A 26,757-nucleotide genomic window follows, 5' to 3' on the forward strand; every position below is an offset into this window, starting at 1 on the left:
TCCCGAACAACTCCCGAGCCTTGCATGTCCAGCACCTTTCTCTTCCCAGCAGTGTGCGACCGGGCCTCATTCTTGAGACGGTTGTCCATGTATTGTGCTACATGGAAGTAGCTCTTTAAAACCTGATTCAAGAAGCTGGAGCCAAATAGCTGTCTTTTTTTCTGAATAAGACAGCAATAAACATTGCACAGCACCTATCACCAGTCTGTGGTGGCCCGTCATATTTAACGCACCACTTCAGAGTTTTCTTTATTTCAGCACTGTAGTAGTGTCACTAATCTAAATTCCCTGCACCTAGTATTATACTTACCAGCCACCGTCTTCATCTGTTATTGGCGTCGCTCTGCTCGTCTTCTGCAGTTTGTGACCTGCTGGATCTCTCCAGTATTTGCTGGGCGATCCGGAGGTGTCTTCTCAATGCAAGTCTATAAGAGCCTAAAAGAGGCTAAAATAGACATACATTGACAGCTTGTGACCATTACCTCTGACTTCCGGTCAGTCAGAAGTTGCAGTCACAAGATGGCGCTGTGGGAATGGAGAGGCACTGGGAAAAGCTGAAGACAGCGGCCGGTAAGTATAATACTAGTAGCAGGGAACTTACATTAGTGGAACCACTCCTGCACTGAAATAAAAAAAAAACGCTGGAGTGGTGCTTTAAGAAATCAGTGGATATCCACATACAATATTTATTTATTTTACTCACTTATATAGCGCCATTAATTTCACAGAGCTTTACAGACTTTATCGGAACTGTTCCCACGGGGCTCACAATTCCCTATGTATATGTCTTTGGAGTGTGGTAGGAAACCAGAGTAACCAGAGGAAACCCACACAAACACAGGAGAACATACCAACTCCTTGTAGATGTTGTCCTTGGTGGGATTTGAACCCAGGACCACAGTGCTGAAAGGCTGCAGTGCTAACCACTAAGCCACATTCATTCAAAATTGCCCAGAAGTGTCCCTAAAGAACCAGACTTTTAAACAAAAACTGGCCCAGAACTTTTGGTTTGTGAGATCCCAACATGCAGAGCAGGATCCAACAACCATCACTGGAGAAGAGTGAGATTTTGCGTATCACTGGCATTTTAACAGCTCTGCTGCATCATGTACACAGCAGATTAATAACATCTATAATATGTTATAACATGTTACTATAATATGTTACTGATTGGTGGTAACTGCTGTATATATAATGCAGTTTTAGTTAAAAGCGGAAGATCTAGTAATAACAGTAATGCAGAAGGGTACCCAATTTTTTCTAGAAAGTAATATCCTTTAGGTTGGAATCACCTGTCTGTAGCTGCCCATTGACTGTTGGTAGGTTCTCTTTAACCCCTTCACCCCTCAAGCCTGTTTTCACCTTCATAACCAGGCCAAATTTTACAATTCTGACCAGTGTCACTTTACGAGGTAACAACTCTGGAACGCTTCAACAGATCGCACTGATTCTGAGACAGTTTTTTGTAACATATTGTGCTACATGATAGTGGTAAAATTTGCTCGATATGACTTGCGTTTATTCGTGAAAAAAAATGAAACTTGACGAAAATTTGGAAATTTTCATTTTTATGCCCTTAAATCAGAGTTATGTCACACAAAATAGTTAATAAATAACATTTCCCACATGTCTACTTTACATCAGCACAATTTTTGAAACATAATTTTTTTTTTGTTAGGAAGTTATAAGGGTTAAAAGTTGATCAACTTCTCATTTTTCCATCAAAATTTACAAAACCATTTTTTTTAGGGACCACATCACATTTGAAGTGAATTTGGGGGACGTATATGACAGAAAATACCCAAAAGTGACACCATTCTAAAACCTGAACTCCTCAAGAAGCTCAAAACCATATTCAAGAAGTTTATTAATCCTTCAGGTGCTTCACAGGAATTAATGGAATGTGGAAGAAAAAAATAAATATTTTACTTTTTTTCACAAAAATGTTACTTTAAACCCAATCTTCTTTACTTTCACAAGGGTAACAGGAAAAAATGGACCCCAAAATTTGTTGTTCAATTTCTCCTGATTACGCTGATACCTCACATGTGGGGCGAAAACTACTGTTTGGGAGCACGGCAGGACTCGGAAAGAAAGGAGCACTATTTGACTTTTCGAATGTAAAATTTGCTGGAATAATTAGCGGATGCTATGTTGCATTTAAAGAGCCCCTGATGTGCCTGAACAGTGGAAACCCCCCACAAGTGACACCATTCTGGAAATTAGACCCTTCAGGGAGCTTATCTATATGTGTGGTGAGCACCTTCAACCAAAATAAAAAAAAATCAAATTTTTCCCACAAAAATGTTTTTTAGACCCAAATTTTTTTCAGAGGTGCACAAAACTGTGGTCAATGGCGCTTTTACGCATGCCTAAAAAGATGGAAACTGTAGGATCAAAGGCCTGACAGTGTCCACAGTGGCTCCATCTGCCTCATTATAGGGAATCTTCAGTCGGGGGTTCCGTCTGAATCTCGTATTTCAGAGATTTACACGGAAACCCCTGTGTAAGCGCTCAGCGTAGAGCGCATGACAAACGTGCTCCGAGCCTTACTGCGATCTTTGGGAGGCAGAATGAACAAATAAACATAAGGTAAAGAATTTATTTTATTTATTTTTTAAGCCATTCTTCGTGCGGTATAAGTGATTAGATGACTTTATTCTTCGGGTTGGTGCGATTACAGCGATACCAGATTTATATATTTTTTTATGTTTGGCAGCTGTCGCACACTAAAACACGAGTTTTTCTGCAAAAACTAGTTTGCATTGCAATATTTTGAGAACTATAATTTTTCCATATTTCAACCAATAAAGTCATGTGAGGGTTTGTTTTTTGCTGGATGAGTTGACATTTTTATTGGTACTATTTTCGGGCACATGACATTTTTTGATCGCTTTCTATTACAATTTTTGGGAGGCAGAATGAACAAAAACCAGAAATTCAGGAATAATTTTTTTTTCATTCCGCATATGGAAAAATTGATAAGGCAGCTTTTTGCTTCAGGTCAGTATGATTACAGCGGTACCACATTTAAATAGTTTTTTTATGTTTTGGTGCTTCTTTGCAATAAAAACTATTTTATAGAAAAAATAATTATTTTTGCATCACTTTATTCTGAGAGCTCTAACTTATTCACTTTTCTGCTAGTGGAGCTGTATGGTGGCTAGTTTTTGTGGGGCAAGATGCTGTTTTCAGTGGTACCATTTTTATTTACATTTGTCTTTTTGATCGCGTTTTAGTCTACTTTTTTTTTGGCAGTATGATGATAAAGCATTGTTTTTTGCCCTTTTTTTTTCTTTACAGAGTTCTCTAAAGGGATTAACTAGTGGGAAAGTTTTATAGGTCGAGTCTTTCCAGACGCGGCAATACCAAATATGTGTACTTTTTGTTTATAATTTTTTTTTATTTTCATAAGAATATTTATTTATGGGTACAATATATTTTTATTTTTTTAATTTTTTTTAATTTTTTTTTAATATTTTTACATTTTTTTTCACTTTTTTTTCTAAACTTTTTTACTTAGTCCCATTATGGGACTTTCAATTTTTTCAGGCTGATCACTTGTATAGCATAAGAATGCAGGGGCATTCCTATGCTGTACAAACTGTGAGCGCTACATTACGCTCTGAGCATGATCTAGCAAGTTTTCTAGCTCTGGTGACCCGGATGCCATCATGATGACATTGGGTCACTATAGCAACGATCGGGCCCCCGCGATGACGTCATGGGGGCACCGATCCAAGGGCAGAGGGCCTTCCTCCCTTAGCCTGCTCTCTAAATGCTGCGATCGATTTCCCCCACATTTAGGGGGTTAAAGTGTTGGGAGCGATGCGGCACTGCTCCTGGCACTGAGCTTCGGTGTCAGCTGTCAGAATCAGCTGACACCAGGTGGAGATCACTCGTGCACAGCTTGTGTGTGCAGGCGATCTCCATGACGTATCCATACGTCCAAGATCGGTAAGTACCAGGTGATCTGGACGTATGGATACGTCAAAGGTCTTGAAGGCGTTAAAGCCGATTTTAAGGAACATACCGCTGTTCTGATAACTAGCAATTGAGTACACAGGTCTCATCAAGTCTAAGAGATTTATTTAATAATATATGCAGTTTGTATTTTAAAATCTGGAGATAGATTTACTTTACCTAATTGCTCATGACTTTACAATTAATGTCTAATTTTTTTTTTTAAGGTTTTGTTCGCTTACAGTGATTGTTTTAGTACCAGTAGCTTATCATTGCTGGACTAGAGCAGCTTGTGCCTGGTAGTCTGACACACCCCCTTCTGTGATAAGCAGCTCACTGTCTATGGATATTGTAGAGAACCTGGTGTGTGTGTGTGTGTGTGTGTGGGGGGGGGGAGGTTAGCTTTCTCAGCTCTGCTGCACTGCTAAATCTAAAAGCTCTGATTGAGTCACAACTGTTGCACCATAAAAACTAAGTGATACATTGTTGGATTCAGCTTCTCTTTGCCTAAATTAGGTTGCTCTCAGATAAGGTAGCAAAAACCTGCTGACATATTCCCTTTAAACCCCATTGGCATACATTGTACTTGATTTTGATGCTGAATTTTGTGTGAATTGTGAAGCCATAATTTTGCAACAAATAAGATGTAGTGTACATTGCAGCTGTAATCTATGCCAGCTCATGGCACACGGCATCCCAAAGATGCGCCAAATTTATTAGGAGCAATGCTAATAAATTTGGTGCACCTTTCTCCAGCAGACTACAGGTTCACGACTAGCATATTAAACACCAGTCTTGATACATTTCCCCGAGTGTAACCATAGCCTTAGAATTACTAACTTTGCTAGCAAATTGCTCATAGAAATAATATACCCACTAAAGAAATTAAACAGATTTGTACTTTAACCGAACACTTGCTTAATGGGTGGATATTACGTAATCAACTAGTAAATATTATAATCCAAGTTCACGAACAAAAGGAATTACTTGGTTGTGATAAGTAAAAAGAGACTAAATTATCTTCCTTTACATAGAATAACAGAAAAGGTAAGAAAATATATAGGTCAGAAATAAAGCAGAAGCTATCAGACCCTGGCACCACTGAGCTGATTTATGATAGAAATGCATCACGGCTTTCAAAGACTTTTGGGCTTAGATGTAAAATATGAAAATAGCATAGAAAGCAATTGGAGAATAAAGGAGATAAAACGACTGTGCATGGAAAAGAAGCACAACAATGAAGGAAAAACATGAAAGTCACAACCCATTCAGCCTGTTTCAAAGTAAGTGACACTTATTGATGGGTGGAAGTTATAAAGAAACAAAAAGTAATCTAAGTTGATCTTCAGAGACTGATATACTGTATATTACCACTGAATGTATTGCTTCAAAACTGTACATTAAAGGGGTTTTCCAGGTAACATTGTAAAGCCTGTGAGAAATTAAGAAACTTCATAATATACTTGCTGCTAAAATTTTCCAGCTCCAAAAAGAGAGATTTGCCATCTCCAAAGTTCGGGTTCCCATAGATTTTTTGGGGGTGTGGGTTCAGATTCAAGTTTGGGTACAGTTTGGGTACCCGAACCGAACTTTGGACCAAAGTTCGGTCGAACTCGACCAACCCGAACTACCATGGGTCTGCTCATTCCTAGTTACGGGGGCTGTGGCTTGTGATCCTTGGTAGGGCCCACAGAGAAGACTAGTAAGCTGATCAACTAGAGACTTTGGCCAAAGGGGATGTGAATCACAAAGTGTTCCAATTTGCGAGGGTTCTGAGAATTTGAGGAAATACGTTGATCCGCAGTGGATCAATCCACTTATTGCATTAATGTATTTTATGTACTGAATTAAAAAAATATGAAAAAATGTAAAGTACAATTTCAAACTAAAAATTGTAATATTTGTAATTGTCAAATGTAATGAGGTCTTACCTGTCCTGCAAACAGGCCACAGACTCCAATTATACATAGTATGTTGAATACAGCTGAACCAACGATGGTTCCAACTCCCACATCTCCCTTTGTGATGAACACTCCTGCAAGAAGGATTCTTTATTAATTTGAAGTCCCACAAATCTTTGTAAGTGATAATATCAAAGATGAAACATTAATGAAGAACTCACATCAAAATTTGTTATCCTCTTATACATTGAAGTCATCATATTATATAATAGCACTGTGTACTTACAATTGCTCATTTTGCCTTTCTACCCAGTTAATTATTCTCTTTTCCATTAGATCTATGACCTGACATGATTGGTCTCTTTTCCCTACATGAGTCGTCATTTGAACTATAATACTGCATCACTGCAAAGTCGCTGGCGGGGGGGGGGAGAGCGAAGCAGCTGGGTCAGGAGTTGAAGAGGGGGATGACTCATGCAGGGAAAATTGACCTCCATTTCTATATAGAGCTTAGCAGGATTCAACTAGTCAGTTTTTAATCACGTGATGTCATAGACCTAATCGAAAACAGAAGAATTAGCTGGGTAGAAGGGCAAAATGAGCAATTGTAAGTACACAGTGCTATATAATATGATGACTGCAATATATTAAGAGGATAAAAACTTTTATGGGAGGAGGAGTGCTTCTTTAATTTCTGCAACAGATTGTTACACTGACTTTAATATGCAAGTCTATAAAGTCCACACACTCCTCCTTAGTCCATGCAAACAAAAAACACAAAGAAAAAAATGAAAACTCAAGTTGGGCTGCAGAAAAAGAATGACTTACTGTAAAAAGTAGAGTTTACGTGAATCAAAACTGATTTGCATGGCCCATTCCATCAGCCATGACAGTGGTCTGTGGTCGCTGCATGGGAGCAGGAATACTGCCTCTTACCTGACGGCATCTGTGGCTTTTCTTTTGATCAGCCAGTCTGGTGTGACACACATGTAGCGTCGTGCTGGGCCAGCTAATCAAAATAAGAGGCATGGATGCTGGAAGGTAACCGGCAGTACTCCAGCTCCCATGCAGCAGCCATAGACCACTGTCATGGCTCATGGATATGGGATGTGCAAATCGATTCGAACCAACTATAGTAAAAAGGGCTTCCACTCTTTAAGACCCAGCCAATCCATATATTACATCATGACTGGTATGTAAAACTACATTTCCTTTCCAGCAGCTGATTACTAGGGGTTCTCGAAGCCAGACCAGCACCAATCACCTTATGGCTGTGGCAGCTGTCTTTAGAGAAAGACATTAATGAGACAAATCCCCCCCCCCCCAACCCCTCCTCCTGCAAACTCTTTTTTCCAATTAAATGAAAAAAAACAACTAAAAAATAAAAATGCAAATTTGGTATCGTTGTAATTGCACCGAGTTGAAAAATCATTTTGCAAGGACATTTTTATTGCAAAATAAGTAAAAACAAAACTCAAAAACAATCGCTCAATTTTGTGTTTTTCACCAATTCACAACACTTGGAGTGTTTTTTTTCCAATTTTTCAGTATATTATATGGTAAAATAAATAGTATCTTTCAAAATTGCAACTCATCACACAAAAAAAAGATATGGCTATATCGATGGAAAAATCAAAAAGTTAAAATGATGAAATATACTTTGTAACAAATTATTGCCTCTGAAAAATAATTTTCACACAGTAAAAAAGGAAGTGCATGATTTTTCCACTTGCATCTATTAGAACAGGGATGTAAAATTGAAACATGCGGAAGGAAAAAAAAAAAAACTTGGGCAAAGTCGCGGGCCAACCAGTATACATTATAATGGGCCCCACATAGTCTTCCATACAGAATAATGGGCCCCACATAGTCCTCCATACAGTATAATGGGCCCCACATAGTCTTCCATACAGAATAATGGGCCCCACATAGTCCTCCATACAGTATAATGGGCCCCATATAGTCCTCCATAAAATATAATGGCCCCACCTTGTCTTCCATACAGAATAATGGCCCCACATAGTCCTACATACAGAATAATGGCCCCACATAGTCCCCCATACAGAATAATGGGCCACACATAGTCCTCCATACAGTATAATGGGCCCTACATAGTCCTCCATACAGTATAATGGGCCCCACATAGTCCTCCATACAGAATAATGGCCTTACATAGTCCTACATACAGAATAATGGCCCCACATAGTCCTCCATACAGTATAATGGGCCCCACATAGTCCTCCATACAGAAAAATGGCCCCCACATAGTCCTCCATACAGTATAATGGGCCCCACATAGTCTTCCATACAGAATAATGGGCCCCACATAGTCCTCCATACAGTATAATGGGCCCCATATAGTCCTCCATACAATATAATGGCCCCACATAGTCTTCCATACAGAATAATGGCCCCACATAGTCCTACATACAGAATAATGGCCCCACATAGTCCTCCATACAGTATAATGGGCCCCACATAGTCCTCCGTACAGAATAATGGGTCCCACATAGTCTTCCATACAGAATAATGGGCCCCACATAGTCCTCCATACAGTATAATGGCACCGCATAGTCCTCCATACAGAAAAATGGCCCCACATAGTCCTACATACAGAATAATGGGTCCCACATAGTCCTCCATACAGAATAATGGCCTCACATAGTCCTACATACTACATACTTGTGTTTTTCACCAATTCACATCACTTGGAGTGTTTTTTCCCCATTTTTCAGTACATTATATGGTAAAATAAATAGTATCTTTCAAAATTGCAACTCATCCCACAAAAAAAAAGATATGGCTATATCAATGGAAAAATCAAAAAGTTAAAATGATGAAATATCCTTTGTAACAAATTATTGCCTCTGAAAAATCATTTTCACACAGTAAAAAAGGAAGTGCATGATTTTTCCACTTGCATCTATTAGAACAGGGATGTAAAATTGAAACATGCGGAAGGAAAAAAAAAAACTTGGGCAAAGTCGCGGGCCAACCAGTATACAGTATAATGGGCCCACATAGTCTTCCATACAGAATAATGGGCACCACATAGTGCTCCATACAGTATAGTGGGCCCACATAGTCCTCCATACAGAAAAATGGGCCCCACATAGTCCTCCATACAGAAAAATGGGCCCCACATAGTCCTCCATACAGTATAATGGGCCCCACATAGTCTTCCATACAGAATAATGGGCCCCACATAGTCCTCCATACAGTATAATGGGCCCCATATAGTCCTCCATAAAATATAATGGCCCCACCTTGTCTTCCATACAGAATTATGGCCCCACATATTCCTACATACAGAATAATGGCCCCACATAGTCCCCCATACAGAATAATGGGCCCCACATAGTCCTCCATACAGTATAATGGGCCCTACATAGTCCTCCATACAGTATAATGGGCCCCACATAGTCCTCCATACAGAATAATGGCCTCACATAGTCCTACATACAGAATAATGGCCCCACATAGTCCTCCATACAGTATAATGGGCCCCACATAGTCCTCCATACAGAATAATGGGTCCCGCATAGTTCTCCATACAGAATAATGGGCTCACATAGTCCTCCATACAGTATAATGGCACCGCATAGTCCTCCATACAGAAAAATGGCCCCACATAGTCCTACATACAGAATAATGGGTCCCACATAGTCCTCCATACAGAATAATGGGCCACACATAGTCCTCCATACAGTATAATGGGCCCTACATAGTCCTCCATACAGTATAATGGGCCCCACATAGTCCTCCATACAGAATAATGGGCCACACACAGTCCTCCATACAGTATAATGGGCCCCACATAGTCCTCCATACAGAATAATGGCCTCACATAGTCCTACATATAGAATAATGGCCCCACATAGTCCTCCATACAGTATAATGGGCCCCACATAGTCCTCCATACAGAATAATGGGTCCCACATAGTCCTCCATGCAGAATAATGGGCCCCACATAGTCCTCCATACAGTATAATGGCACTGCATAGTCCTCCATACAGAAAAATGGCCACCACATAGTCCTCCATACAGAATAATGGGCCCCACATAGTCCTCCATACAGTATAATGGGTCCCACATAGTCCTCCATACAGAATAATGGCCTCACATAGTCCTACATACACAATAATGGCCCCACATAGTCCTCCATACAGTATAATGGGCTCCACATAGTCCTCCATACAGAATAATGGGCCCCACATAGTCCTCCATACAGAATAATGGGCCCCACATAGTCCTTCATACAGTATAATGGCACCGCATAGTCCTCCATACAGAAAAATGGCCACCACATAGTCTTCCATACAGAATAATGGGCCCCACATAGTCCTCCATACAGTATAATGGGCCCCACATAGTCCTCCATACAGAATAATGGGCACCACATAGTCCTCCATACAGTATAATGGCCCCACATAGTCCTCCATACAGTATAATGGCCTCACATAGTCCTCCATACAGAATAATGAGCACCACACATTCCTCCATACAGTATAATGGCCCCACATAGTCCTCCATACAGAATAATGGGCACCACACATTCCTCCATACAGTATAATGGCCCCACATAGTCCTCCATACAGTATAATGGGCCCCACATAGTCTTCCATACTGAACAATTTTGTTAAAATAGCCCTGGTGGCAAATCTATGAAGATATAAAAGACCATCGTTTTGTGGACATTTGGAAGCACAAGAACAACCTACCAAAACCTAGATACAGCACTGACATGATCTTGGTGGAGCGATATGCCAATCACTGGTCAGTCTGTGTCTTTTACAAACAATTGGAAAAATAGTGCTTGGCGCCTGCCAGTGCTGCCGACTCCACTCTTTACAGATCCTGAGAAGATATTTGCTGGAAATACTTTCCCATTGACTTGCATTAGATGCGGAAAATCCATAGGTAAAAAACGCAAATGTGTTTTTAATGTGGTTCTGCAGCGGAAATGCATCAAAGCTCATGTAATCTGCACAGGAATGTACCAATAAAAGTTTGTCAAAATGTCAAATACCAGGAAGCAAAAACTCAAAAACTCACCATGTCAAAAACAAAACAAAATCCTGGACTGGTGCTTTAAGTGGTCTAGTTAGTAATACAGCTTGTATTATAATTCAGCTAGATAAGAATCATACTCAGTATCACATTTTTTTAAAGGGTTTTCTCGTCGCGGACATTCTGTGGATATGCCATAACTGTCTTGTTGCACACATGCACAAACATTGACAGTGGTTGTGAGGCGAGACTCAGCTCTGAAGATAGTTGCAGGCAACAGACAGGGAACCCTCATCTATCAGACATTTGTGGCCTAGCCTGTGGATATGCTATGAATTAGCGATATGGGATCACCCCTTTAAGGATAAAGATTGCTAAGATTATGATCTAGACTTTAAACAAGGGCAAGGGCATCACTAAATGGCCAGAGATTTATGCTGGCCCGCGGGTGATAGGCCCACTTTTGCCTTCAGTAACAATAACTAAACTTTAGAAAGTTTAGTTTTTCCACCTAAAATATACTGGCACATTAAGTATTTGGAGAAGAATATAAGGCAGAGAATATCTATCATAGACGTCAGTGCACACTGTGAGGCTCGGGTCACACGGCCGTTTTTCTTTCATCCGAGAAAATCAGTTCGATTATTCTAATCACACTCTGATCATGCTCTGGTCAGGGTTTGATTAGAGTGGGATCCGATTTTCTCGGGTGAGGAGAATAAAACATTTTCTCCACCTCCTCCATTCAGTATGTCTGTGAAAATCAGTGTCATCCAAGTGCAGCATGATTTTTTTCTGAGGACCCATCGACATGAATGGCCGAGTGCGATCCGATAATCGAATGCAACTCGTGCAAGCTGCAAAAATCGGACATGTGCATGGCCCCATATAATAACATGAGGACGAGTGCTGTCACAATGATGGCTAGCACTCGTCCAGTCTTTAAGGCCGTGTGCATGAACCCTGGGGGTTTCTGACTCTCATACAATATCTCCTTAATTTGGGACCCAGCTGAGGTCGTCTCTGTATTGCATCAGCCCCATAAGGTAAATTTTAAAAGGGATTGTCTATGATAATATAACCCTTAAAACAGAGGTCTCACATGTGGCTGGCAGGCCCCTCAAATGTGGCTTGCAGCTGTCTGCTCAAGTGAGTGCCACTCTCAACTGTATTGGCATATAACGGGGGCATTATTAATTGTTAAGGGGGCACTGAAGTGACTTTACTTTAAAAGTGGCACTCAGGTCATTACTCATTACTATTTTTTAAGAGGGCACTTGGAGGTTTATGAGGGGCATACAGGGCTTCATTAATTTCAAATAAGGCACTTGTTGCTTTATTACTTTTTAATGGGGGTACTCATGGAATTACTACTTTATATACTTGGCATTATTATTTTATACAGGGGTACTAAAGGCGCAAGTAATTTATAAGGGGGCTTAGGCCATTATCACCTTATAAGAAAGCACTTGGGGCATTATTACTTTATAAAGAGGCATTTGAAGTATTATTACTTTACAAGAGGGTACTTGGGGAATTATTACAAAGGGTCACACAGGGGGCTTCTATGATTTCTTTGCATATACCGTGGCTCGCAAACATCTTTCAGAGTTGAGTATGGCTCTCAAAGTAAAAAAGATTGGGGACCCCTACCTTAAAATATGCAAGACATAAAGCAAGGCACATAGTTGGTTTAATAGGCATCTTTTATAGACTGCTTTTTGGTTAGAACACTGTTCTGTTGTGTCCGATCTCCTTTTTATTACCATCTTAGGTATAAAAAGCTATTAACAGCAATCTATAAAATATGGTTTACTCTCCATTGAACAAGTCTGGATCTAATCATGTTCTCAAGAAGGTTCTCAGACAAAAGACAAATCTCATATACAAAAGAAGTTCCAAAAGGCAAAATGTGTTTATTTTCTAATGTGTGCATCATGATATTTTGGAACATTTCTGGTGCCCTCATTCAGCCAGCCCCTTCTCTTCAGAATGGTTTTTATGGGACTGACTGAAAATAATTAGACAATGAATGGTATGAACTGACATTGTGGTCTCTGAATTGTTTTATGGCTTGAATGAACTTACAGTGTCTAATATGTGTCTGACAAATAATATGACAAGTATGTGTAAAGAATTAAATCCATGATTACAAATCAACTGGAATAGTTGAAATTTATGGTGGGTTGTATCCTAGATGAGTTTTAAGCCATTTATGACGAAGCGGAGCACAAGACATGCAAACCTCTGTTATGTACAGTGGTGTGAAAAAGTGTTTGCCCCTTCCTAATTTCTTATTCTTTTGCATGTTTGTCACACTTAAATGTTCCAGATCACAAACAAATTTAAATATTAGACAAAGATAACACAAGTAAATGTGGCGCCCCTGAGGGTTCGACCGCCACAGGGATGCTGCACTTCTCTAATGGAGTGTAGTGTTCCTCCTCTGAGGTAAGAACAGTGTGATAGTCGTGACCCAACCTTTGCATCCAACACCACGTTTCTCCACCAGAGGGGGCTAGTATGCACTAAGTGCTGCTCCCCTGGTTACAGGGAGACTGGGGAACCAAGAGTAAGGGGAACCAGTTAGTGGGTGAGGGTGGAGGACTTACAAGTTAGTTACACTTTAAAACTGATATTTAATACAAAGCCATCTTGGTTTTTGGTCCTTGTAGTTTAGTCTTGGTTAGTATCTCCTACCCTGAAAGTGGATCCTGTGTGGACCTGTAGGGTAGGGAGACACGGCCCTCGTACCTTAGCCTTGGGGTCGAGGGGCAGGTTGCAGATAAAGAATGTCTCAACCCGGTCAAGGACCATAATCAAGAAGGCCCGGAGCTCAAGAGTGTGGCTCCACAGTAAATGGATCCCAGGCAGGATGCAGACGGAGCGGTGTACGCCACCTGTCCTCGCCATGCTGATATATTCAGAGGGACTCCGGCTGCAAGAGGGGTACCGGCCCCCGACACCTGACCTTGCTACTCTATGTCCTGGTCGGGAAAGCCCGGTAAGCCCTGAGGATCCCACCGGGTATCGGACGGAGCGGAGCTGCCACCCGTGCCCTTGTTCTGAGAGGAGCTCAGAGGGAGACCCGGCCTATTCACACACACACACGGACAGTAAAGGATTCGGTCTGTAGTTCAGGAACACTCTGGTGTAGGGTCCTGACTGAATGCTGGACTTACTCGGAGGTTGTTGGACTCCCGTCCCTGGTGACCGCAGGACTCCGCGGGGAGCAGGGAGTCGCCTTCCTTCTGCCATCTCTAAAGTGAGTAAAGCCTTGGAAGTTCACGACTATGGCCTACGGACTGTTATTTCTGCGCCACACCGCGGGACGCGACATCCGTTCTCCTCTACTACTACCCCCTCCATCCTGTCCCTCTGCCCTGAGGCCTTGCTCCGCCTGTGGGGAGTAGTAATAACTTTGACCGCCATAACACCATGCCTCAGCGGACTGCAGCGGCGCTGGTGGCCCCTCACCAGGCACCACAGGTGGCGTAGTCATTAATCAGCTACTCAACCCGGATAAGCCCACACCATCTCCTTTTAATGTGATGGCCCTGAGCACGGGTCGGGTCCGGGCCACGGCTGCATCCCATCTCTCCATCACAGGACCCGACTCCGAGTCCCCCATCACCCAGGGTAAACTAAAGGGCTTCCACCGGAGAGGACGTCACATAAACACAAAATGCAATTTTGCAATGAAGGTCTTTATTATTAAGGGAAAAAGAAATCCAAACCTACAGGGCCCTGTGTGAAAAAGTGATTGCCCCCCCCCCGTAAAACACTGTGGTTTATCACACCTTTGGGAAGCTGAGTTCAATTTCCCTAGCCACACACAGGCCTAATTACTGCCACACCTGTTCTCAATCAAGAAATCACTTAAATAGGACCTGCCTGACAAAGTGAAGTAGATCAAAGATCCTCAAAAGCTAGACATCATGCTGCGATCCAAAGAAATTCAGGAACAAATGAGGAACAAAGTAATTGAGATCTATCAGTCTGTAAAAGGTTATAAAGCCATTTCTAAAGCTTTATAACCTTTTCCAGCGAACCACAGTGAGAGCCATTATCCACAAATGGCGAAAACATGGAACAGTGTTGAACCTTCCCAGGAGTGGCCGGCTCACCAAAATTACCCCAAAAGCGCAGCAACGAACCATCCAAGAGGTCACAAAAGACCCCACAACAACATCCAAAGAACTACAGGCCTCACAGTTAAGGTCAGTGTTCATGACTCCATCATAAGAAAGAGACTTGGTAAAAATGGCATCCATGGCAGAGTTCCAAGATGAAAACCACTGCTGAGCAAAAAGAACATAAAGGCTTGTCTCAGTTTTGCCAGAAAACATCTTGATGATCACCAAGACTTTTGAGAGAATACTCTGTGGACTGACGAGACAAAAGTTGAACTTTTTGGAAGGTGTATATCCCATAACATCTGACGTAAAAGTAATACAGCATTTCAGAAAAGGAATATCATACAGTAAAATATGGTGGTGGTAGTGTGATGGTCTGGGGCTGTTTTGCTGGACCTGGAAGACTTGCTATGGTAAATGGAACCATGAATTCTGCTGTCTACCAAAAAATCCTGAAGAAGAATGTCCGGCCATCTGTTCGTGACCTCAAACTGAAGCACACTTGGGTTATGTAGCAGGACAATGATCCAAAACACACCAGCAAGTCCACCTCTCAATGGCTTACAAAAAAACAAAATTGAGGCTTGGGTGTGGCCTAATCAAAGTCCTGACCTTAATCAGATTGAAATGCAGTGGCATGACCTTAAAAAGACAGTTCATGCTCAGAAACTCTCCAATGTGGCTGAATTACAACAATTTAGCAATGATGAGTATGCCAAAATGCCTCTAGCGCGTTGTAAAAGACTCATTACCAATTTTCGCAAAAGCTTCATTGCAGTTGTTGCTGCTAAGGGTGGCCCAATCAGTTATTAGGATTAGGGGGCAATCACTTATTCACACAGGGCCCTATAGGTTTTCACTTTTTCACAAGGGCCCTGTAGGTTTGGATTTCTTTTTCCCTTAATAATAAAGACCTTCATTGCAAAACTGCAATGTGTGTTTACTTGTGTTATCTTTGTCTAATATTTAACATTTTAGGCTTTTTAATATAAATAATGAATTGGAAAAAAACGCTAAAAATTCAGAAAAAATCTGTTTACATTAAAAAACATTTTTAAACAATAGGCCATATTTTTTGGGACACATTTTCCTTAAATTAGGGGTTTAAACATACCTATCACAGATGTAAACAGCTCTGGGGCGGAGCTGCCAGCCGCCATGAATGTAGCGCCAGCCACATCTTCACTGAGCTGCAATCTCTGTAGAGAGAGGGGATACATGAGATATGTAACCGGGAATCTTTCCTCTATAAGACACTGTAATTATTAGTATATATGAGTACAATACAATAATTTTGTTGCTCATTTTTCCATAACCATCTTTTTTCCTGATATTCAAACTGATGTATTGCCCTTCTCCAACATGAAAATTATATATATTTATAGTAAAGGACAAATTATAGGAATGTGATGCACATCGGAATAAGGTCATTTTTACATACATTAATTCAATTTCGATGTTTAACCAACCCACAGGCTAGTATTTCATGTTGTATTTTCTCGATGCTCCATCTTGATTATACAGATGTAAGGCTCATTTTAGATTGTGTTTAAGGTATCTATCCTCTGCGTGCATTGCCCAGAGACCAACAATGTAAAAAAATATATATTAGGCATTGTACATTTGTAGAGGTGACTGTTGGAAACCACAAGAAAAAAGTAACAACATACATGACCTTGTTGAGTTTCTAATCAAGGAGGGAGAATAGACCCTTATCTGCATCGTATTGTGTTCTTATGCTTTGTGTTTTTATATACAGTACAGACCAAAAGTTTGGACACACCTTCTCATTTAAAGATTTTTCTGTATTTTCATGACTTTGAAAATTGTACATTCACACTGAAGGCATCAAAACTATGAATTAACACATGTGGAATTATATACTTAACAAAAAAGTGTGAAACAACTGAAAATATGTCATATTCTAGGTTCTTCAAAGTAGCCACCTTTTGCTTTGATGACTGCTTTGCACACTCTTGGCATTCTCTTGGTGAGCTTCAAGAGGTAGTCACCGTAAATGGTTTTCACTTCACAGGTGTGCCCTGTCAGGTTTAATAAGTGGGATTTCTTGCCTTATAAATGGGGTTGGGACCATCAGTTGTGTTGTGCAGAAGTCAGGTGGATACACAGCTGATAGTCCTACTGAATAGACTGTTATAATTTGTATTATGGCAAGATAAAAGCAGCTAAGTAAAGAAAAACGAGTGGCCATCATTACTTTAAGAAATGAAGGTCAGTCAGTCCGAAAAATTGGGCAAACTTTGAAAGTGTCCCCAAGTGCAGTTGCAAAAACCATCAAGCACGACAAAGAAACTGGCTCACATGAGGACCGCCCCAGGAAAGGAAGACCAAGAGTCACCTCTGCTTCTGAGGAGAAGTTTATCCGAGTCATCAGCCTCAGAAATCGCAGGTTAACAGCAGCTCAGATAAGAGACCAGGTCAATGCCACACAGAGTTCTAGCAGCAGACACATCTCTTCAACAACTGTTAAGAGGAGACTTTGTGCAGCAGGCCTTCAGGGTAAAATAGCTTCTAGGAAACCACTGCTAAGGACATGCAACAAGCAGAAGAGACTTGTTTGGGCTATAAAACACAAGGAATGGACATTAGACCAGTGGAAATCTGTGCTTTGGTCTGATAAGTCCAAATTTGAGATCTTTGGTTCCAACCACCGTGTCTTTGTGCGACGCAGAAAAGGTGAACGGATGGACTCTACATGCCTGGTTTCCACCATGACGCATGTAGGAGGAGGTGTGATGGTGTGGGGGTGCTTTGCTGGTGACACTGTTGGGGATTTATTCAAAATTCAAGGCATACTGAACCAGCATGGCTACCACAGCATCTTGCAGCGGCATGCTATTCCATCCTGTTTGCGTTTAGTTGGGCCATCATTTATTTTTCAACAGGACAATGACCCCAAACACACCTCCAGGCTGTGTAAGGGCTATTTGACCAAGAAGGAGAGTGATGGGGTGCTACGCCAGATGACCTGGCTTCCACAGTCACCAGACCTGAACCCAATCGAGATGGTTTGGGGTGAGCTGGACCGCAGAGTGAAGGCAAAAGGGCCAATAAGTGCTAAGCATCTCTGGGAACTCCTTCAAGATTGTTGGAAGACCATTTCCGGTGACTACCTCTTGAAGCTCATCAAGAGAATGCCAAGAGTGTGCAAAGCAGTCTTCAAAGCAAAAGGTGGCTACTTTGAAGAACCTAGAATATAAGACATATTTTCAGTTGTTTCACACTTTTTTGTTAAGTATATAATTCCACATGTATTAATTCATAGTTTTGATGCCTTCAGTGTGAATGTACAATTTTCATAGTCATGAAAATACAGAAAAATCTTTAAATGAGAAGGTGTGTCCAAACTTTTGGTCTGTACTGTATATGCACATATAAATAGTTTGGGGGTGAAATCCTACTGACATTCCCTTTAGAAACTGAATAAATAGATAATACGTGTGGTTGTTCTCTACAATATCAAAGTGATGTACATGGCTAAGCGACTTCTCTGGCATTGCGTGGTTGAGGTTGGGGCTACATAACGATTCTAGTCAAAACACAGGTTGTGCAAGTAAAAATTGCTCTATGTCACTTCTACATCATAGTGTTATGCAGGTGAATGGGGTTGCTTTGTGACCCGCAAGGTACTGCGACGAGTGCTCCACTTACCTGCATTGTCCTGCGATAAAGCAGCAGCATAGGTCGATTTTTGTGCTGCAGACAAAATCTCAGTGTAACCCCAGCCTTAAATATAAGATTGATGGAAGAAGCTGCAGTTCAGAAGTAACCAAACTGGCATACTAATTTTCACTTTGTGATTGATTATTGGTTGTGAACAAAAAAAAACAACAAATATCTAAAAATCGACAATGGCAAGGATTTTCCTTACAATCATTATGTTTATTAATGTTAAATTATTCGGGGCTATTTTATTTTTTTTTGCAATGTGCCTAAGAACCAACAGACAGGCACTTGCTAACTCCCTGTGTGTTGTGCCCAGCGCCGATCTCTACTGGCACAGAGCGGTCACTGACCACTCATGCCGGTGATTCAGTGGATTCCACTGACGTCACATTGACAGGGCGGTCGCTTCTCTTCCGCTCTGCTCTGTTGAGGGGGCGTGACTGCCGACATCATGCTGATTGACAGACGACTCCCTAACTGCGGGAAGCCGGCAGTCAATCAAAATGACGTCGGAAGTCACGTCCTGTCTACAGAGCAGCCCAGAAGAAGAGCTGCTCTGTTAACGTGGAGCAACTGAATTGCCGGCAGGAGTGGCGACTGAGCTGACGCCGGGTACAATAGAATTGTAGTTAGCAACCATCTGTCTGTTAGTTTTTAGAACCATAGTAAAAGAAAAAGTCCGGGACAATATATTTAAATACTTCAACTTAGAAATTTTACTACCTGAGATGATGTTAAATTAAAAATAGCCACTCTGTGGCTTGTTTTGAAGGCTCAGACACCCCTAACAGTGCCAACAACAGCGTCGGTAACAGATGTACTCCATAACAGTAATTATCAGAGGCTTCCATAACAGTGACAACTACAGACCACGGTGACAGACCTCCATAATAGACACTGGCAGAAAGTAGCATATGACGACCGAACAAGCGTTAGCGACAGTTCTGATTTCGGTGACTGACCACCCCAGCCCAATTGACTTCAGGTCCTATGAGAGACTCATTTGAACTACTGGGAGACAACTTGGGAGAAGTGGGAATTGTGGACAGCCCTTGTTAAATGACTGTGAGAATATTGCAAATATACAGTTGATAATTCAAGCAGAGTGTTATAGATAACACAAGCGGAAGAACATGAGATTACCCATCACTGAGCAAGAAATGCCAGCCTCAATAGTTCGCCATTACAGGAGTAGTCCAAATTTAAAGGGTTATTCCCTTCTCTATAGGTGGGAATTGTTAGATAGCGCTTGAAAAAAAAAACACTTTTGCAATTTACTGTTTATTACATTTTTCAGCTGTTCTTGAGATATTAACAATTTTCTTTTGCTTAAAGCTTGATGCCTAGGAGACCGACCACTGAATATGTACAGTGCTTACAAGTCCATTTTTATTGAGCTTGTAAATGCTGCTCAGAATCTGTCTGGGATCACTCAATTATCTGATAATTCCAGCAAGTTCAGCACAGTTCTTACAAGCTAGAAAGCAGCAGTGGTAGAACTTGTAACGGGTCTGGGAGGTGGAACCTCTGAGCTACTATACAAAGGGGCAGTCCTTGTACAGAAGCGGGTGGCTCCCAGGGAAGGCGGGCAGGTAGTCACGGCAAGTGACAGGGACAGTCTCTGGATAGAAGGGCAGGAGGTCACGGCAAGTGACGGGAACAGTCTCTTGACAGGCAAGTGGTCACGGCAAGTGACAGCAGGGTAGGAGTCTCTAGACAGGCAGGTGGTCACGGCAAGTGACAGCAGGGTTAGAGTCTCTCGGCTAGCTGGCAGGTGGTCACGGCAAGTGACGGCAGAGCCTCCAGGTAGGCTAGCTGGCGGGTAGCAGGTGAGCGCTCCCAGGTGAGCGGATAAGGGTCTCTCGGCTGGCTGGCAGGTGGTCACGGCTAGTGACGGCAGAGCCTCCAGGTAGGCTAGCTGGCGGGTAGCAGGTGAGCGCTCCCAGGTGAGCCGATAAGAGTCTCTCGACTGGCTGGCAGGTGGTCTCAGGCAGGTATCAGGCAGGTATCAGGCAGGTATCAGGCAGGTATCAGGCAGGTGCTTCCTGATCCGCAGGCGGACTGGTCCATAGACAGACTGGCGGATGCTGGTAGACAGACTGTCGGACCGCAGGGAATGCAAGCAGATAGACAGAGCTGGAAAACAGACTGGCAACGGGACCTGAGGGCTGAAGCAGAGGTGAAAGGATTTGAAATAACTTTGCTCGGGCACCTCCGTTTTGGAGGAGGTGCCTTATATATGGGAGCTCCACCGGCAATTGGCCGGGGACTCCTTAGGACGGCGCGCGCGGCCCCTTTAAGAGAGAGGGAGCGCGCGCGCGAGCGCCCTAAGCACAGTGCCCGGGAAGCGGCGAGCGCTGCCAGCAGCGCAGGAAGAGGACGCCGAGGACGGAGCAGGGAGGTGAGAGGAACGGCGTCTCTGCCTAGCAGGAGGCAGGGACGCCGACGCTACAGTACCCCCCCCCCCCTTTAGGCCCCCCTTTTTTAGGCCGGAGAGAAATTTATCAAGGATGAGCGGGGCATGGATGTTCTCCCAGGGCTCCCACGTTCTCTCCTCAGGACCAAACCCCTTCCAATCCACTAGAAAAAAGGTCTTTATTCTTACCCTTTTGGTGGCCAGAATGCTCTCTACCTCAAACTCGTCTTCAGCGGAAACCGGAGCAGGAGGCGTACCTGTAGACTTGGAAAAAGAGTTAAGTACCACAGGTTTGAGGAGAGATACATGGAAGGAGTTAGGGATCCGCAAGTTGGCCGGGAGTTTCAATTTATAGGCCACCGGGTTGATTTGTTTGATAACTTCCAGTGGGCTGATGAACCGAGGCCCTAACTTGTAGGAAGGAATCTTGAGCCGGACATACTTGGACGAGAGCCAGACTTTATCTCTAGGACGGAATTGGGGCGGATCCAGACGTCTCTTCTCAGCCTGTTTCTTCATCCGCTCGGAGGACTGAAGAAGTGCGGATCTGGTACTCTCCCAAATGGAGGAGAATTCGCTAACAAGAGATTCTGCGGCCGGATTATCCACCGAGGCGGAGACGGGAAACGGGATCTGAGGATGTTAACCGTAGACAATAAAAAACGGGGATTTGGAGGAAGACTCGCTCTCGTGATTGTTATAGGAAAATTCGGCCCACAGTAAAAGATCCACCCAGTCGGAATGGTGGGCATTAACAAAGTGCCAGAGGTAACTGGTTAAACTTTGGTTGACCCGCTCTACTTGACCATTGGACTGTGGGTGATAAGCAGAGGAGAAGTCCAAGGTGACCCCCAGCAGTTTACACATGGCTCTCCAGAAGCGAGAGGTGAACTGAACTCCTCGGTCGGATACGATGTGGAGAGGGAGACCATGAAGACGGAAAATATGATGGATAAAGTCTTTAGCCAATTCAGATGCAGACGGAAGGCCCGGCAGGGGAATGAAGTGAGCCATCTTAGAGAAGCGGTCAGCGACCACCCAAATGACCGTACAACCAGCAGAGACAGGAAGATCCATTATAAAGTCCATGGCTATATGCTGCCACGGGGCAGCAGGTATGGGAAGAGGCAGAAGGCGGCCGGCTGGCAGATGTCTAGGAACCTTGTTGCGGGCGCAGGACGCACACGCTGAGACAAAGTCTATTACGTCCTTGTGCAGGGTAGGCCACCAGTAATGCCTGGTAATAAGCAGGAGGGTCTTTTTCTGGCCAGCATGGCCTGCTAGCTTAGACGAATGTCCCCAGTGTAGGACTTTCTCACGATCAGGTACTGTTACGAACGTCTTACCTGCGTGGAAGACGATTAAGATCCATGGGAGCCACCAGCATTACCTTGGAGGGTTGATGAAGTGCTTTGGCTCCTCCTCTAGATCGGAGAACAAAAAGGATCGGGACAAGGCATCAGCTTTGATATTTTTGTCTGCCGGGCGAAAATGAAGAATGAAATCAAAGCGGGCGAAGAACAAGGACCACCGGGCTTGGCGCGGGTTAAGTCTTTGGGCATTCTGGAGATAAGCCAAGTTTTTGTGATCCGTGTAGATTATTACCGGGTGAAGAGCCCCCTCGAGCAGGTAACGCCACTCCTCCAGTGCCAACTTAATGGCTAACAATTCTCGGTCTCCTATAGAATAATTGCGCTCAGATGAGGACAAGAGTTTGGAGAAGAAGCCGCAGGTTACCATTCTTCCGGAAGACTACTTTTGGGTGAGCACCGCTCCGGCTCCGGAGGAGGAAGCGTCTACTTCTAAGAAGAATTGTTTGTGGCTGTCCGGACGGTGCAGCACAGGAGCGGAGGAGAAAGCTTGTTTCAAAGACAGGAAGGCCTCCTCTGCCTCGGGCGGCCATTCTTTGGGATTAGCGCCCTTACGGGTGAGCGCAGAGATAGGGGCAGTCCGGGAAGAGAAGTGCGGAATAAAGAGGCGGCAGTAGTTGGCGAAGCCCAGGAACCGCTGGATAGCCTTTAACCCCTCTGGTCGGGGCCACTTCTGGATGGCAGAAAGTTTCTCAGGATGCATTCGTAGACCGGTCTGAGAGATGATGTAGCCCAGAAATGGAAGCGAGGTCTGCTCAAAGAGGCACTTCTCAAATTTTGCGTAGAGGTGGTTTTGCCTGAGCCTGAGCAGGACCTGATGAACGTCCCTCCGGTGTGTGGGCAGATCCGGAGAGAAGACCAAGATGTCGTCCAGGTATACCACCACGCAGGAGTAGAGAAGGTCACGGAAGATATCATTGACCAACTCTTGAAAGACGGCGGGAGCATTACAGAGACCGAAGGGCATTACGAGGTATTCATAGTGGCCGTCCCGGGTGTTGAATGCCGTCTTCCATTCATCCCCCTGATGGATATGAACCAGGTTATAGGCCCCACGGAGATCCAGCTTTGTGAAGATTCTAGCACCCCTCAGACGGTCAAATAATTCGGGAATGAGCGGAAGGGGGTATTTATTCTTCACCGTGATCTGGTTAAGGCCTCTATAGTCTATGCAGGGACGGAGTGAGCTGTCCTTCTTTTTAACGAAGAAGAAGCCTGCTCTCGCCGGGGAGGTAGATTTCCGGATAAATCCCCGGGCCAGGTTCTCCTCGATATATTCAGACATGGACCAGGTCTCAGCAGCGGACAAAGGGTAGATACGCCCTCGGGGCGGAGTAGCGCCAGGTACCAAGTCGATGGGGCAATCGTATGGTCTATGAGGAGGTAATGTCTCTGCTTCCTTTTTATTAAAGACATCAGCATAAGACCAATAGGGTACCGGCAGGCTGGGTAGATTGGCTGGGGGAGGAGAAGGACGGGCAGGACGAACGGGAACTAAACAAGTCTTATGGCAGTCCTGTCCCCAGCGAAGGACTTCTCCGGTCTGCCAATCAAGCACGGGTGCATGTTTCTGGAGCCAAGGTAGGCCAAGCAAAAGGGCATGAGAGAGTCCAGGTAGAACATGAAAGAAGATGCTCTCAGAGTGCAGCATTCCCACCTGCAGAGTTATGGGTTCGGTGATAAGTTGGATGGGATGCGGTAAGAGACCCCCGTCCACAGAGGCGACAGATAAGGGTTCGACCAGAGGTTTCGTGGGAATGCGGTATTTCTCTACCAGGGACTGAGAAATGAGATTTCCGGCAGCTCCAGAATCAAGTTGAGCTAGTTCAAAGTAACGGTTCTCCCCGCAGATGATAGAGACCGACAGCATCAGAGATGGAGAGGGTTTACTCTTGTCTAGGACGACCTCTCTGAGCGATCCTAAACACAGGCGTTTCCCGACCTCTCCGGGCAGGAACGGATCCGGTGCTCCTTACTGCCACAGTAGAAGCAGCTCCCCTCGGCACGGCGTGACTCTTGACGGGTTTTGACCATCTTGGTCTGGTCGACCTGCATAGGCTCGGGTGAGTGCGTCTGGGGAGTAACAGAGGAAGTGACGGGATTCTGGAAGGTAGGAGCAAGGCGAGGAAACCTCCTCTCACGGGTGACCTCTTTGGTGCGCTCCTGGAACCGGATGTCAATCCGGGTGGCAAGAGTTATTAAGTCGTCAAGAGTGGTAGGAATGTCCCGACCGGCAAGTTCATCTTTAATCCGGCCGGATAGACCTTCCCAGAAGACGGACACCAGGGCGTCGTTATCCCAGGCAAGCTCAGAAGCAAGGGTACGGAACCGTATGGTATATTGGCCCACGGTGAGACTCCCTTGACGGAGGCATAGCAGAGATGAGGCGGATGAGGTCTTTCGTCCTGGTTCGTCGAAGACTTTCCGGAAGGCCGTGAGAAAGGCTGGCAGGTTGACACCAGGGGGTCTCCTCTCTCCCATAGAGGATTTAGCCAGGCCAGCGCCTCCCCAGTGAGATGGGACATGATGAAGGCCACTTTGGCTTGGTCGGTGGAAAACTGGTGTGCCAAAAGTTCGAAGTGCAGGGTGCACTGGTTAATGAAGCCCCGTGCCTGACCGGGATCTCCACCAAAACGAGGCGGAGCGGAAAGGCGGGGACCGGGAAAGGATGCCATGGTATTGATGGGCAGCGGCGCTGCCGGGGTAGTAGTTGTGCGAGTGGAAGCAACTCCTGACGAGGTAGTCAGTGTGTCCAGGCGGGAGTGAACACTACGCAGGTGGCCCAAGATGGAGTCCTGTTGGGACCTCTCACGGGAAAGTTCAAGACATAGGTCCGAGAGCGAGGGAGCTTGGGTGCCACCGGGTTCCATGGCCCGAGCAAACTGTAACGGGTCTGGGAGGTGGAACCTCTGAGCTACTATACAAAGGGGCAGTCCTTGTACGGAAGCGGGTGGCTCCCAGGGAAGGCGGGCAGGTAGTCACGGCAAGTGACAGGGACAGTCTCTGGATAGAAGGGCAGGAGGTCACGGCAAGTAACGGGAACAGTCTCTTGACAGGCAGGTGGTCACGGCAAGTGACAGCAGGGTAGGAGTCTCTAGACAGGCAGGTGGTCACGGCAAGTGACAGCAGGGTTAGAGTCTCTCGGCTGGCTGGCAGGTGGTCACGGCAAGTGACGGCAGAGCCTCCAGGTAGGCTAGCTGGCGGGTAGCAGGTGAGCGCTCCCAGGTGAGCGGATAAGGGTTTCTCGGCTGGCTGGCAGGTGGTCACGGCTAGTGACGGCAGAGCCTCCAGGTAGGCTAGCTGGCAGGTAGCAGGTGAGCGCTCCCAGGTGAGCGGATAAAAGTCTCTCGGCTGGCTGGCAGGTGGTCTCAGGCAGGTATCAGGCAGGTATCAGGCAGGTGCTTCCTGATCCGCAGGCGGACTGGTCCATAGACAGACTGGCGGATGCTGGTAGACAGACTGTCGGACCGCAGGGAATGCAAGCAGGTAGACAGAGCTGGAAAACAGACTGGCAACGGGACCTGAGGGCTGAAGCAGAGGTGAAAGGCTTTGCAACAACTTTGCTCGGGCACCTCCATTTTGGAGGAGGCGCCTTATATATGGGAGCTCCACCGGCAATTGGCCGGGGACTCCTTAGGACGGCGCGCGCGGCCCCTTTAAGAGAGAGGGAGCGCGCGCGCCCTAAGCACAGTGCCCGGGAAGCGGCAAGCGCTGCCAGCAGCGCAGGAAGAGGACTCCGAGGACGGAGCAGGGAGGTGAGAGGAACGGCGTCTCTGCCTAGCAGGAGGCAGGGACGCCGATGCTACAGAACTCCTAAGCAAGGGCCTGTAAAAAAAAACAAAAAAGAAAAGTGTTAGCTGGAAATCTTTAATAAATTGTGAAGTGCAGAAGTGCTTGTTTTCACAAGCACTATCTAACAAAACCACATTGTGAATAACCCTTTAATTTCACACTTTAAATATAAAACGAATACCTTCATGTTTTACATTATTCTGAATTTGTTTTAAATGCAACTGGCCTTTTTATAGGGTAAATCTTAGGAGCAAAATAGACACACAGGAAATAAAAATAGAAAACAAAATTGATGTACTAAGTCAATGAGTAGTTCTGGAACTATGGTGAGAAGCTGGAAATAAAACAGAGAAAAAACTAAATGCTTGGATTAGAATAGAACTAGGATCCAGTCCTGGAAAATAAACTCAATTGTGATATATTTTTCCATGTACATGTATTTCAAGTCACACAGTGCTTTGGGAAGCAAAACTGGAAAGTTC

The 26,757-nt window shown here is 44.3% G+C and overlaps 1 protein-coding gene across 1 annotated transcript in view; it reads right to left on the minus strand.

Moving 5' to 3' along the window:
- SLC24A3 (solute carrier family 24 member 3) overlaps positions 1-26,757 on the minus strand; it is a 428,724-nt gene that overhangs the window by 123,785 nt on the left and 278,182 nt on the right. The window contains exons 5-6 of the mRNA XM_073672470.1: positions 16,125-16,209; positions 5,895-5,998 (exon numbers count right to left, since the gene is read on the minus strand). Coding sequence (XP_073528571.1) covers positions 5,895-5,998; positions 16,125-16,209 — 189 coding nt within the window. The remainder of the gene's footprint in view (positions 1-5,894; positions 5,999-16,124; positions 16,210-26,757) is intronic.

This window comes from Phyllobates terribilis, unplaced genomic scaffold, assembly GCF_046119375.1.
Source record: "Phyllobates terribilis strain yellow unplaced genomic scaffold, ASM4611937v1 Scaffold_3__8_contigs__length_932513732, whole genome shotgun sequence".
In the NCBI taxonomy this organism is placed as follows: domain Eukaryota; kingdom Metazoa; phylum Chordata; class Amphibia; order Anura; family Dendrobatidae; genus Phyllobates; species Phyllobates terribilis.